Consider the following 12054-nt stretch of genomic DNA (forward strand, 5'->3'; position numbering starts at 1 on the left):
TTTAAAGAATGGCTACAAAAGTAGTTGTAACGCATTAAATTGTGTTTATTCAATATGATGCACAAAATTATACTATTAATAGGAGAACGTGGGGAAATATATTGTAACTTTAATTATTAAAAATGTAAATAATTCAGATGGTTACACATGGCATAGAACTCAGATTTATGCTTTTTCCTTTATTACATAATGCTAATCACCAATTAATCAAAGCGCAACCCGATCACACTAAATGCGTCTCTATAGCACGCATTGTGTTTATCGTGCAATTTATACGCCAAAATTAGTTTTTACGTGCATATGATACGCATGGGTAGGATTAGTCATGTGTGGGGTGCGTGCGTATAACACGCAATAAAGTGCGTATCAAATGCACGCGAAAACTGCGTATCATATGCACGTAAAATCTAATTTTCGAGTAAATTGCACGATAAACACAATGCGTGCAATAGAGACGCATTTTCACACTGACAAGAGTATTTTACACCATTATGATTGCTTACTTGTAAACAGAACTCCAATAAAAATGAATCATCTGAAAGGGTGTACATTCAAGATCATAATATGCTCTTCTGTCTAAATTGTGAGTGATGGATATATTAACATCTTTAATATGCATGGAAAAATGTATTCATCAACAGCCCTGGGTCAAAAAGACAATCTTTAGGATGTCCTTCGTTCATCATCTCAAGAACCTCTGCAAAGCACAAAACAAATGAAATAATTTCACATAAAATGTTTTACAATAAGAAGACCATTCAAGGCACGACGTTCATGACTAAAGAGCAAATGTCTCTATTTTACAATCTGCTTAAGAACAATAAAACAGATATTTCAAGGCATATTAACTAATAACAGAATTTCATATTCTGAGTCTACTAGCTATTAGGGAGGCAAAAAGTAACTCTTATGCTGCAATTTTCTTTTTTTAACTTAAATTCTTAAAACCATTATTTTAAATTGTAAAAAATATTTTACAATATTACTATATATATATATATATATATATAGAGAGAGAGAGAGAGAGAGAGAGAGAGACAGAGATAGAGAGAGAATATCTCACCTTCACCACAAAGGCCGCCAGCGCAACAAGCATAGCAACCTGCGCCATCTGACGCCACCGAGCCAGATTTACTTGCTTTAAGAGAAAAACACGGGCCCAGCGTAACTTCTCCGTTGTATGGGGTGGGTAGCGCATCTGATTCACTCCCTCCATGTTCAGCTTCTTAATAAGACAGCTGCGAAGGTGACTCAGCTGATCAAAACCATATTTGCCATGGTAACGACCAGTTCCACTATTCCCTGTTACAATTACACAATAAATCCATTGCCGGTGTACATTTTTACAGCTGACTTAGAAAACCATGAAAATGAATAAAGATACTCACCAACCCCACCAAAAGGCAAATCACTTATGGTAAAATGCACCAGACAGTCATTTGCTAAGAGCGCTCCACTAGACGTCTCTGATATCATCTGTTTAATGACCTGTGAGAAAATATAAATTGTTTGTTTGCCCTTTTACAGGAGGTGGAAATAATGCATCACTCTACCTACCTTACTACTGGAAGAGAAAACGTAGAGTGCTAGTGGCTTTTCTCGTTCGTTGATGAACTGAATGGCTTCAATTAAGCCATTGACAGTGATGATGGGCAGAATTGGCCCAAAGATCTCTTCCTGCATCACTTTGGATCCTGATGCCACATCCCTCAAAACAGTAGGAGCTGAAGCACACAGGAAAAATAAACGCATGGTCATGACAGCATAACATATTTCCATTACTTCTGCTACATGGGTGCATACCGATATAACATTCCGATTCATCACTGTCTCCTCCAATTGCCACTGTGCTACCCTCAAGAAGTGCCATTATCCTCTTAAAATGCCGTTGATTAATAATCCGTCCGTAGTCTGCAAAGCTCTTGGGGTCTTTCGTATAAAACTCCTGTAAGTGAATAAATGAGACAGTAGTTACGTTTACATGCAACCAAATAATCCGTTAGTAATCAGTTACCATTTTCTCAATCAGATTCAACTGTGCAGTGATGCGTATGTTTACATACGTTTTTACATCTTATGAACGTGCAAATGTTTATTTCCTCCTTCGTTTTATGAATTGGTCAGTGGAGATTGAAGACTGAATTTACTAAAAAAATTGCTAAAAAAGCTTTTCAAATGTCATCAAAGCAAAAATGCCAATTATGCTCACGGTAGCTCCGGTGACATTATCGTGACGGCTTTTTCCAGTTCTGAACGCTATGACGGGGCATTGCGCATGCAAGGAAGTTTTGTTTGAAATACATCATGTAATGCACATGTAAACGAATATGAGTTTATCAAAATTTAGGGCTCATATAAACAACTGAGAATCTGATATCAGATTGGATTCCTTCGGACTTACAAAATGTGCATGTAAACATACATAACATTGTCAAAAGAGCAATAGCATCTAAATACATACCTGGATGCATTTTTGGACCTCATTAATCACTTTGTCTTGGATACTGGATTCACAGAGGATGTAATCCGGTGCAATGCAGGTCTGACCACAGTTCATATACTTTCCCCAAGTAATGCGACTAATGGTGCAAGAAGAACATTGTTGAATAAATTTGTTGATTATTATTTCTTAATTAGTTATCACATACACCAAGTAGGGATCAAACTTGATTATTCTCGAGCTCACCTGAGCTTTTTGTAAACTACTATATAATTACTTAGCTTTAGGTTTTGTGGTATATTTTTCTCCTACGCACCTGACCTAAGTCTACCTGGGTCTCGTCAACAATTAACGTTAGTTTCCTATAATATTTATATTCCAGCACGTCTACACATCGTCGTCGGCCGAGTCTAACCCTATACCCTAGCACGTCGTCTACATATCGACGTCAGCTGAGTGGTCTAATCCTGTACTCTAACTTGTTCCCCTAACTAACTTGCTGTGCAGCAAAACCAGACAGACTTCAGCAAATGTCCTTTAAATGCTTTAATCACGGCTGGGAGAGTACTCAAGCAATTCTCAGAGAATCTCCCCTAAGAAGAAGCACGGCAGGAGGATCTCAGATAAATTTCAGAGAGAATCCCACCAGCAAACAAGAATACAACAGGTTTTATAGGATAGAGACAGACATGTCACTAGGGCTGGACCTGAATATTCGAATATTCGAATAATCGTTCGGTGGGTTGGTATTCGATTTGAAAATTTGACATTCGAATATTCGTTTTTTTTTTTTTTTTTGCACACCTGGGATCCCCCGCGAAACGGTTCCCATTCGCGCTTGAATAAGGCCGGCGACTCACTGGCTGCATGGCGTGTCCGTTTTTATTATTTGGGCTCCCATGTTAACAGGTTGGAGTTTGCACACTGCCTGCGTGAGACATGCATCTCAGGCGCGGCTCGAGCCACGCGGAAAACGCGCATGGTAGAAATAGAACCGACGCCTAGTGTTCCAGCAATGGGAGTGTTCTCTAGCTAGAGCGCAGAACAGCGGAGTTTGTATGGACCGAAGTGCATGCCTGAGCTTGTGTTTTGGGTTAAGCTGCGTTGCTTTGACATTGTGGAAAATAGAATAATAGAAACAAAATGTATTAGCCTTTTTACCCGTTATTATCAATCTAAATTAATCTCGTTTTTAATTTAACTTAATTTCGTTTTTCTTTATTTAAATTTAGTTTTTCTTCATTTAAATTTCGTTTTTTCTTTATTTAAATTTCGTTTTTCTTTATTTAAATTTCGTTGTTTTTTTAATTTAAATCTACCCTTTACTGTGTCAGTAATTTGTTAGTCAGAAAAATATTAGACTACCTTAAAAGTATTGCTTAATTTAACAGACCTGTGTGTGTGCGTTTTATATCACTAGTGCAGTGTCCGTTTTCGGAGAATATAAGCCCTGCACGCGTGAGGTGCGCCGCTTCCCGCTCGCGCTGTTCTGTAGTTTACTAAAAGTTTAAATTCTGAATGTGTCACGTCTCGCGTGTCAATCTATATTGCACAAAATGGCGACACTGCACTCCCGTGTGAAGTCGATTGGATGAACGGTTCTTGAAATAATAATAATGCAAACGGACAGACAGACACACAGAGATTCCTGCCTTTATTAGAGAGACGAATGTGTTCAGCCCCCTCTCTCCGAAGCTTCGAATATTCGATGTTCATTACTACCGAAGCTTCGAAGCTCAAAAAATGGTATTCGGACCAGCCCTACATGTCACCTTCTATCAATATGATTGGTTCAAATGGTAAAAGCAAGCCCAGTAGTGGTTTTTGGCATGGGCGAACCAGGCAGCCGTTCGGGGCGGCATTTTTTTCATGACACATGGGGGGTGGGCACTAGCAGTTAAGAAATAAAATAAAACTAATCCTCGGCGCCGCAAAGCGATTTTCTATTATCTATCATTTCACTGTATGGGAAATTGGCGCCCCCTGCATTTGCTACAACTCAATTTCATGACAAAGTATAATTTAACAAGTCATACCTAAAAGTGTGCCATGCATAGAATTCGAGGTAGTAACCAAGGAGCTAATGGTTCCTCCCTGAAAGTTAGATTAATATAGCGTGTAATGACAGACATTTAGCGTGTAAGGGCATGTTTATGTAAACCTCCTATAATGTTTGGGGTCAATTTGACCCCAGGCTGTTTTAGCTGTATAAAACATAATCCTACGGTCTTTTGATTTCAATTTCAACTGCAATTCAATTGAAATTTCAGGGGCATTTCTAAAATATATAATAAAATATAACTGTTTGTGCAGAATTTTGCTCGAGGATTTTGCCCTGTGCTCGAAGGGGTCATTCAAATGTGTAATTGTGTAATTCAATGTAGAACCGCCACTGAGCAAGTTTCCCTTCCCTTTTTCCCCTCTCTCACTGGCACAAGCAAAAATATCTCGAAACATAAGAAAAAACACAAGTAAAGGGTTAAGAGCTCAGTTGATTACTCAATGTGTCATGAGACAATGCAAATATGTGTTCGATTTTGTCATCGTCAGCACTTCAGAATTGTCCATAACACAATAGGCAAAGAACAGAGCGTTTTAGTACATTTGGTTCAAAGTGTTAGAATGTTAGACCTAAAAGGGGAAGTAAGGTTTAGATGTTAGAATTATGAATAGTATGATATGCAGTTTACTATTTTATTCATTAAAAAATCCATCATAGTTTATATAACTCACCGGCAGGCAATTCTGATGTCACAGTTCTTGTCAATATAACAAGGGCTTTTCCCACCCAGTTCTAGAGTCACTGGTGTGAGATGATGAGCTGCCGCTTCCATAACCAGTTTCCCCACAGTGCTGTTCCCAGTGTAGAAGATGTGGTCGAAACGCTGCTTCAGCAGCTCCTGGGTCTCTGGAACCCCTCCTGTCACCACTTTATACATCTCCTGAACACATTAATAGAGATAATAAATAAATTAAGGAAGTAAAATAAAAATAAAAAATCATATTTTAAGGAGTCACTGAATGAAGCATTACAGGGTCCAGGTAGAGAGGCAGGAGCTCCATAACTTTGGCTGTGTGAGAGCTCACTTCTGATGGTTTCACCACTGCAGCATTACCTACAGAATCAAACATTTCAGAGGCAGTTTCCAGATCAGTGTACAGATAAAGAGAATATTAGTGAATGGTTGGGTCTGATCTCCACACAGCATATGATAAGCTAATGACAATAGAAGAAAAACCTTATTCCCCATTCAATATGACTTTACCCTTATTCCCCTTTTCAATATGACAATATGAGCTTTACCTGCAGCGATGGCAGCCACAAGAGGTTGCAGGGTAACTGCTATTGGATAGTTCCATGCCCCAATGATGAGCACGACACCAAGAGGTTCTGGCTGTATGTACACATCATCTGAGATGGTGAGAAGGTTTTTATTCACAGGACGAGGAGCTGCCCACTCAGCCAGATTGCTGACAGCCAGATTGATTTCTCCCTCCAAGCCAAGGATCTCAAACATCTGTGTTGCATTTTCACTCTATAAAGACACAGCCATTACATTCAATACAAAGATTCATCCAAATAAAACAAGCAGAGATTGCAATTTTGATTCACCTTATATAGGTCTTTTCTCAGGGCATTAGTAATGTCTGGTGCTCTTTCTGTAATGAATCGATGTAGGTTTTTAAGTTGTTTAATTCTGTACTCCAGGGGTTTAGATCCTCCTGTCAAGAAAGCCTTCCTGGCCTGCTGAACGGCCAGCTGTTCTCGAGACATTCTAGAAAGTCAGTCTAGACTGTGAGTCTATGAGCAGAAATAATTCACAAAACAAAGTTGAACAGGTTAAAAGCATTCTTAAAAGAATTGAGGACAGAATATTGAAAAAAAAGGAAAAAGCTTTAAAACCCTTTTAAAACGTTTGCACATTTTTGACTTTGTTTACATTAGGTATTCCTATGAAATTTACCTGAAAGATTTCAATGTCACGCCTGTTACTTTTGATGGTTGATGCCCAGGATTGTATAGAATCATAGCTAGCCTATAGTTTATAAGTTTGGGAAAGTTTTACTTTAGTCGAGTACTATAGTTCACTTTATAGGTTATCATTATTTAAAAAAATACTGAACAACTTAAACATAAATAGCACATTGGTCTGACTCTGAGGTAATTACCAGAGAACAGAATTTAGCCTTTGTCCGCCAAATGCATTTAGGGTAAAACAAGCCGGAAGGTTTATAAGCAGAAATGTGTACATTGTACTTTTAATGAAGCACTTACATAAATTTTTCAGTTTATTTCCATTGTAATGTTGTCGCCAAATCGTCTTTTCTTGTTGGATTTTCTAGGAGGAGGATCTCTTACATAATTCCTGCAGGTGGTTAATTGTTTGCAGTGCTAGTTATTTTTTTTATCAGTTTTACCTCGGTTTTGTCAACTGATGGGCATGACTTCAATTCCAGCAATAGAATAAACATGAGAACAAATAGCCTGAATAATTAGTTCAGTTAACATCTGATGTACAGCTTTACACAACCAGCACATTAAGAAAATTATGATTAAACATGTTAACCTGCTGCTTTACAAAGTTATGTGCATCAAAGAGAAAATTCTAAATCTTTTTTAAAGTTAGGAAACACTTGAGTTAAAAAGCAATTCAATTTGATACGTTTTTTACTAGCCTAAAAGTTGGAAAATACGTTTATTCTTCTGTAAAGGTTTGACACAATAACCACTTAAAGTGCCATTTCTCTTTGCATTTTACATTCGTAATATCTGACGACTGAAACATTCGAACTGAACCGTACGATAATTATTATCAGCAAGATTGTGCGATGCCAAACTTCCAGAAATTCTCATCTCTGAAACAGACATTACCTGAACGCTGAGACGTCAACATAAAATGACATCATCATTTTGCGTCGGGGTCATTGGGAGGCGCACCTATGGGAGTCATGTAAATACCGTGTATATACTGTCTATGGTAAATACCTGGTAAATACTATAAACTATCAACAAACATACTTCTCTACGTTACCTGCAGAGGCGCATGAAAGTGCTCCATTGAGTCACATTCTTATCTCATCGTGTTTTGTGTCTGGCCCCAGATATTCTAAAGAGTTTAATTACACGAATTCCAAGGAACTGTGCATGAGATGCTATTGGACATCGGCCCGACGATCTCTATAAAACAATTGCAATGATTTCTTTATATCTACTAATTATAAACGTTTTTGATTGGTCCACCTACTTAGCCTGTCATTCAGCGCTGATAAAAGTACCAGGTACCACGTGACCACTGGTACGATCTGGCTCAGATGCGACGTGGAAAATAATTTACACCTGGAAATGACATTGAGAAACTGACTTTGAATTAAAATATATATTGCGAAGAGTAAAATGAAAGAGGGAGAGAAAACGTAAATTTAGACATATCTTACCTGCTTTTATATATCATATATGATAGACGTCATCATGTCATAGCGGATCATATGGCGTTCCCGTTCCATTCCCGAAGTGCCAAACAGTATGACATGTTTGGATAATTATTTTAAAATAGTTAATAAGGTCTGCTGTTTGTTATTGTGGCCTAATAATTTAGGAATATAATAATAATAATAAAAATATTACATTAATTAGACTTGCCCTTATAAGGAGACATTTATCGCCAACTGGTGGATGTATAATTGTCCGAGTAGATCTGTAGGCTTGTATAAGGGTAATATCATGTTTATTGTTTATTATATGTTATTTATTTATTATTGTTTTATAAGCCTATTTGATATATTAATATATGGTAATAATTTTTGTCTCACAAAGTACATGCATTTTCCTCTATCAGTGTAGTGTTTGTTGTGAGGGCTAATCATTTCTCATTGCAATACCTTTCTGCTTTCAAATTCAATTATACTAAAATCTATGTTGATCTAACATATGATGCAAATATCAGCTGTTGTGATATTCAGCCTCTGCTATAGTTCAAGTTTCATCCCTATGTGTAAACTCTAGAAAATGATATAGGCTACATAAAAACAAGAGCAGAAAATGCGGCAGAGTTGGATTAATGAAAGTCTAGCCAAAGCAAGCTGGTAATGAGGGACATCATGTCTGTGGATTATTGCATATAAGTGAATAAATGGTGCTTGAACCTTATTACTGTAGAGGTAGGCCAGCATTCCCATTAATCATCTCATGACAACTTCTGGAAACTGACAACCACAATCATGCTGTTCTCCAACGCTAAAGTGACCATAGAGAGACACTGGAGAAGGGCTCATCCATGCCTGTTACAGCCTCAGCCCTTTTAGTTTGATGCCTCACATGTGAAAGGCATGTTGAGACATGTTCACTGTTAAAATTAATGTTATTTATTAAAATGTATGATTTACAGTATATCATATATCTTGCACTCAAAAAATCTGGAGATGCTGCATTGCAAAAATTAATTTGTCTATATATAAATATATTGCAAATAATAATAATAATAATTTTTTTTTTTTACAAAAAAGCTTTTGAAATATGCGTTATCTGTTTGTGAGTGTGTAAACTTTTAAACTTTGGACCCTGCATTACCTAACATTTCTTATGAAACTTTTCTTTATGAAAATGTAAACATAACATGACAAAAATTGTACAATGTAACTGATGTAGGCCTATAGATTAATATCTTTCCCTCATGTTCTTTTTCTCCATCTTTTTTATTTATTTATTTTAGTTTTCAGCTCCATTGTTCTTTTCTCATTTGTATTCTGATGACATTGAACATATTGTTGATGACATAATTGTTAATGCATTTTGTATATTGTATACAAAGTTGTTTGTCATAAACATGTCATCTCTGTATGTTTTGCTCAAAAACAACAAGTTAAAAGAAATAAATTAAAATAAAGTAGACTTTTGAGCTGTGAGGGGTTTCGTCACTTATTGGGGTCGCCTGGAAACATTTCCGTTGTGGTCTGCAGAGCGTTTATATTCGGTTGTGTTGTGAACTTTTGCAGCGCGTTTCTGTATTTGGTTATGTTGTGAACTTTTTTTGTGTGAAACTTATCTGGTTGTGTTGTGATTAGGCTATTGGGAGCACACGTGTGTTGTGAAGCTGATGAAGATCAGTCATCAGTTGCAGCGCGGTGAGCTCGATCTCTCGGCCACTGTAAAAAGACTTACCTTACTTATAAATATTTGAAAATAGAAAACAAGACAAAAATATTTTTGCAGAGTTTTACCGCCAGAGGATGCCAGTGAGTTCTTTATTGTCCAAGGTAAATATCTTTAGGTTTATAGTGTTCATACAGGTCGCCGCCGCCAGGGGGAGCACCAAGCGCCTGTCATATTTATTTTGTACCATTAAAGATAAATTAGCACTAGAGCCTAGCAACAAACTTTGTAATTATCAGTCTTATTCAACAAACATTTCAAGTGCGTATTCTTCTTGGTCATATGAGTTATATTTCCCCTTAATCAATATTTCTTTCTTTCTTTCTTTCTTTCTTTCTTTCTTTCTTTCTTTCTTTCTTTCTTTCTTTCTTATTCTGGTGGAAAAAAACACTGTTCCGTTTTTTTCTTTTTACAGCGTCCTTAAAATATTCTTCTCATTTGCATGCTCTGATTTCTTGCAGAGCTCTGGCTTTGTTTTCGTTAGCTAACGGGACTATCCTTCGGGGCGGAGGACGACGCACTCGCGTGCGCGGAGGAACACAATATGACAGCCTCCTCATGTAAGAGCTCTTGTGTCATTGTAATGCAGCAAAGCAAGCTGTGACCACGGTCAACTTCTCCGAACGAACAGAAGATAAAGCTTAAACTCCCCTCACCTAACGGATCTTGCTTTTAACGTCTTGTCCTGCGTTTCATAAAAGTGAAGCGCTGATGTTTTCCTCCATTGTCCCGCGAAATCGAAAGCAGGACAGAGGGGTGAACTGAAGAAATGGTGTACACAGCTTTCATATGGATCTGAAGAAGAGCACAATATCGTTGAAGAAGAACGGCATTAAACGGAACAGTTATTTTGTGAACTGACCTGCTATTATTCAGGCGATACTGCTAGTCTAAAATGTAAAAATCGATGTCGTAACACATCTAGATATTATTTATTGCGATTTTCCTGCTAAATTGTAATTGTAAAAATCTGCTACATTGTAAATGCAAATCTCTGGCTGTCATTTTAGCCAGCTTGCGATGGGCAACTCAATGACCCACCGCGCCGTTATTGAGCTAACGAGGCACTATAAAAGGGAGAGGGGGTTTGCAACCCCTTTCTTTGCTTTTAAACTGAACTGACATCATGTAGCTCGAGAGGTTTGAGTTTGATTAATAGCCATTTCATCAAGCTATTTTGCGAAATGGCTTGTTAACTGGGTCAGAGAGTGACAGCGAAACATCCTGCGCATAGGCTATATATGACACTTCACATTTAACGTTAGCTATTCCTTTGTTTTGATTCTTACTTAAGACAGGCAGTTGTTAGTCAACTCTCAAATGTACTAAGTCGTCCTTCGCATTGACAATTTGGGGATGACAGGATTCTTGGACTGTCGTCTGGATTAACGAGAGTTTGAAGAACTTGACAACCTCTCCATCACAAGCTGTAGTGTATCACAGCAGGACACTTGCCAAAAAAATGGAGACGGTGGGAGACTTTGAATACAGCCGAAAAGATCTCGTCGGACACGGAGCCTTTGCGGTCGTCTTCAAGGGAAGACATAAAAAGGTAAATAAACGCTAAGCATCATTGTTCACTCGGACTGCAAAACTGGGCCATGCTTGTTATGCATCCCATTTAAAGTGAGGTAGCCTATTTAAGTGTCAAATTTGCATAGAATAAATGTTTTCTAATATATACAAATATATATGCATTGTGCTTTTCACGTCTTGTGCGAGTCATAGCAATCCTTAATTAGAAACCGTGGGTTGTTTTATGTAAGGTGTGCTAGAATAGGTCACATACTGCTGGAGTCATTCATTCATAAAACAGCCTCCGCGAATAAGCCGTCTCTGACGTCAATACGATTGACCGGTCTACTTTGGGCGGAAAGACAGTTATGATTTCTGCTTTATTATTTTTTTTTTACATTGCCTAAATAAAAATAACGCACTGACTGCTGTTATGAGAAAATGGCAAGCCGTTTTAACATTATTGCCTAAACCTAACTAGCCTATCTATTTTTTATGTAGGCTAGTGTTTTTTTAAATGACTAGTCCAGTATCAACTAGCATTTTCATTTTAGTAGCTATTCATTAGATTCGGTAACACTTTACAGTGTCCTTGTTACATATGTTACATGTACTTACCATAGTAACAGTAAATTAGACAAAATTACATGCAACTAACCCTCACCCAAACCCTACCCCTATTAAGAAGCCTGCTGTTAATATTACTTAGTACTTAAATATAATTACACTGTAACAATGACACCTTAAAATAAAGTGTAACCTTATAAATCTGAAATAAATTTTAATAGAAACAATTGGGATAGATACTAGTGTTTTATAAATAGTTACTTGTATGGAATATACCACTGTTGGGTTTTTGATTGGAAACTTTGATTTGAGGTTTGAGATTTGAGACTTTATTAAGGACAGTTGTGAGATTACCGGGCTATTTTCTCAGGTGAAACATCTG

At 37.3% G+C, this 12054-nt stretch overlaps 2 protein-coding genes across 4 annotated transcripts in view; one reads left to right on the plus strand and one right to left on the minus strand.

The window, feature by feature from the left end:
- Positions 1-22: 22 nt before the first annotated feature.
- On the minus strand, positions 23-7388 carry aldh3a2a (aldehyde dehydrogenase 3 family, member A2a). The gene is made up of 11 exons (XM_079887101.1): positions 7314-7388; positions 6054-6242; positions 5745-5976; positions 5474-5556; positions 5174-5382; positions 2462-2579; positions 1804-1945; positions 1558-1724; positions 1389-1488; positions 1064-1302; positions 23-697 (listed from the first exon to the last, which is right to left on the minus strand). The coding sequence occupies exons 2-11, from the start codon at positions 6213-6215 to the stop codon at positions 683-685; spliced, it is 1467 nt and encodes a 488-aa protein (XP_079743227.1). The 5' UTR covers positions 6216-6242; positions 7314-7388; the 3' UTR covers positions 23-682.
- Positions 7389-10113: 2725 nt separating this feature from the next.
- The window catches only part of ulk2 (unc-51 like autophagy activating kinase 2), a 34302-nt gene continuing 32361 nt past the window's right edge, over positions 10114-12054 (plus strand). For all 3 annotated transcript variants that reach the window (XM_079884973.1, XM_079884974.1, XM_079884975.1), the window contains exon 1: positions 10114-11142. In XM_079884973.1, the coding sequence (XP_079741099.1) occupies positions 11053-11142 (90 nt within the window). In that variant the 5' untranslated portion in view covers positions 10114-11052. The remainder of the gene's footprint in view (positions 11143-12054) is intronic.

This window comes from Squalius cephalus (genome assembly GCF_949319135.1).
Source record: "Squalius cephalus genome assembly, chromosome: 11".
In the NCBI taxonomy this organism is placed as follows: domain Eukaryota; kingdom Metazoa; phylum Chordata; class Actinopteri; order Cypriniformes; family Leuciscidae; genus Squalius; species Squalius cephalus.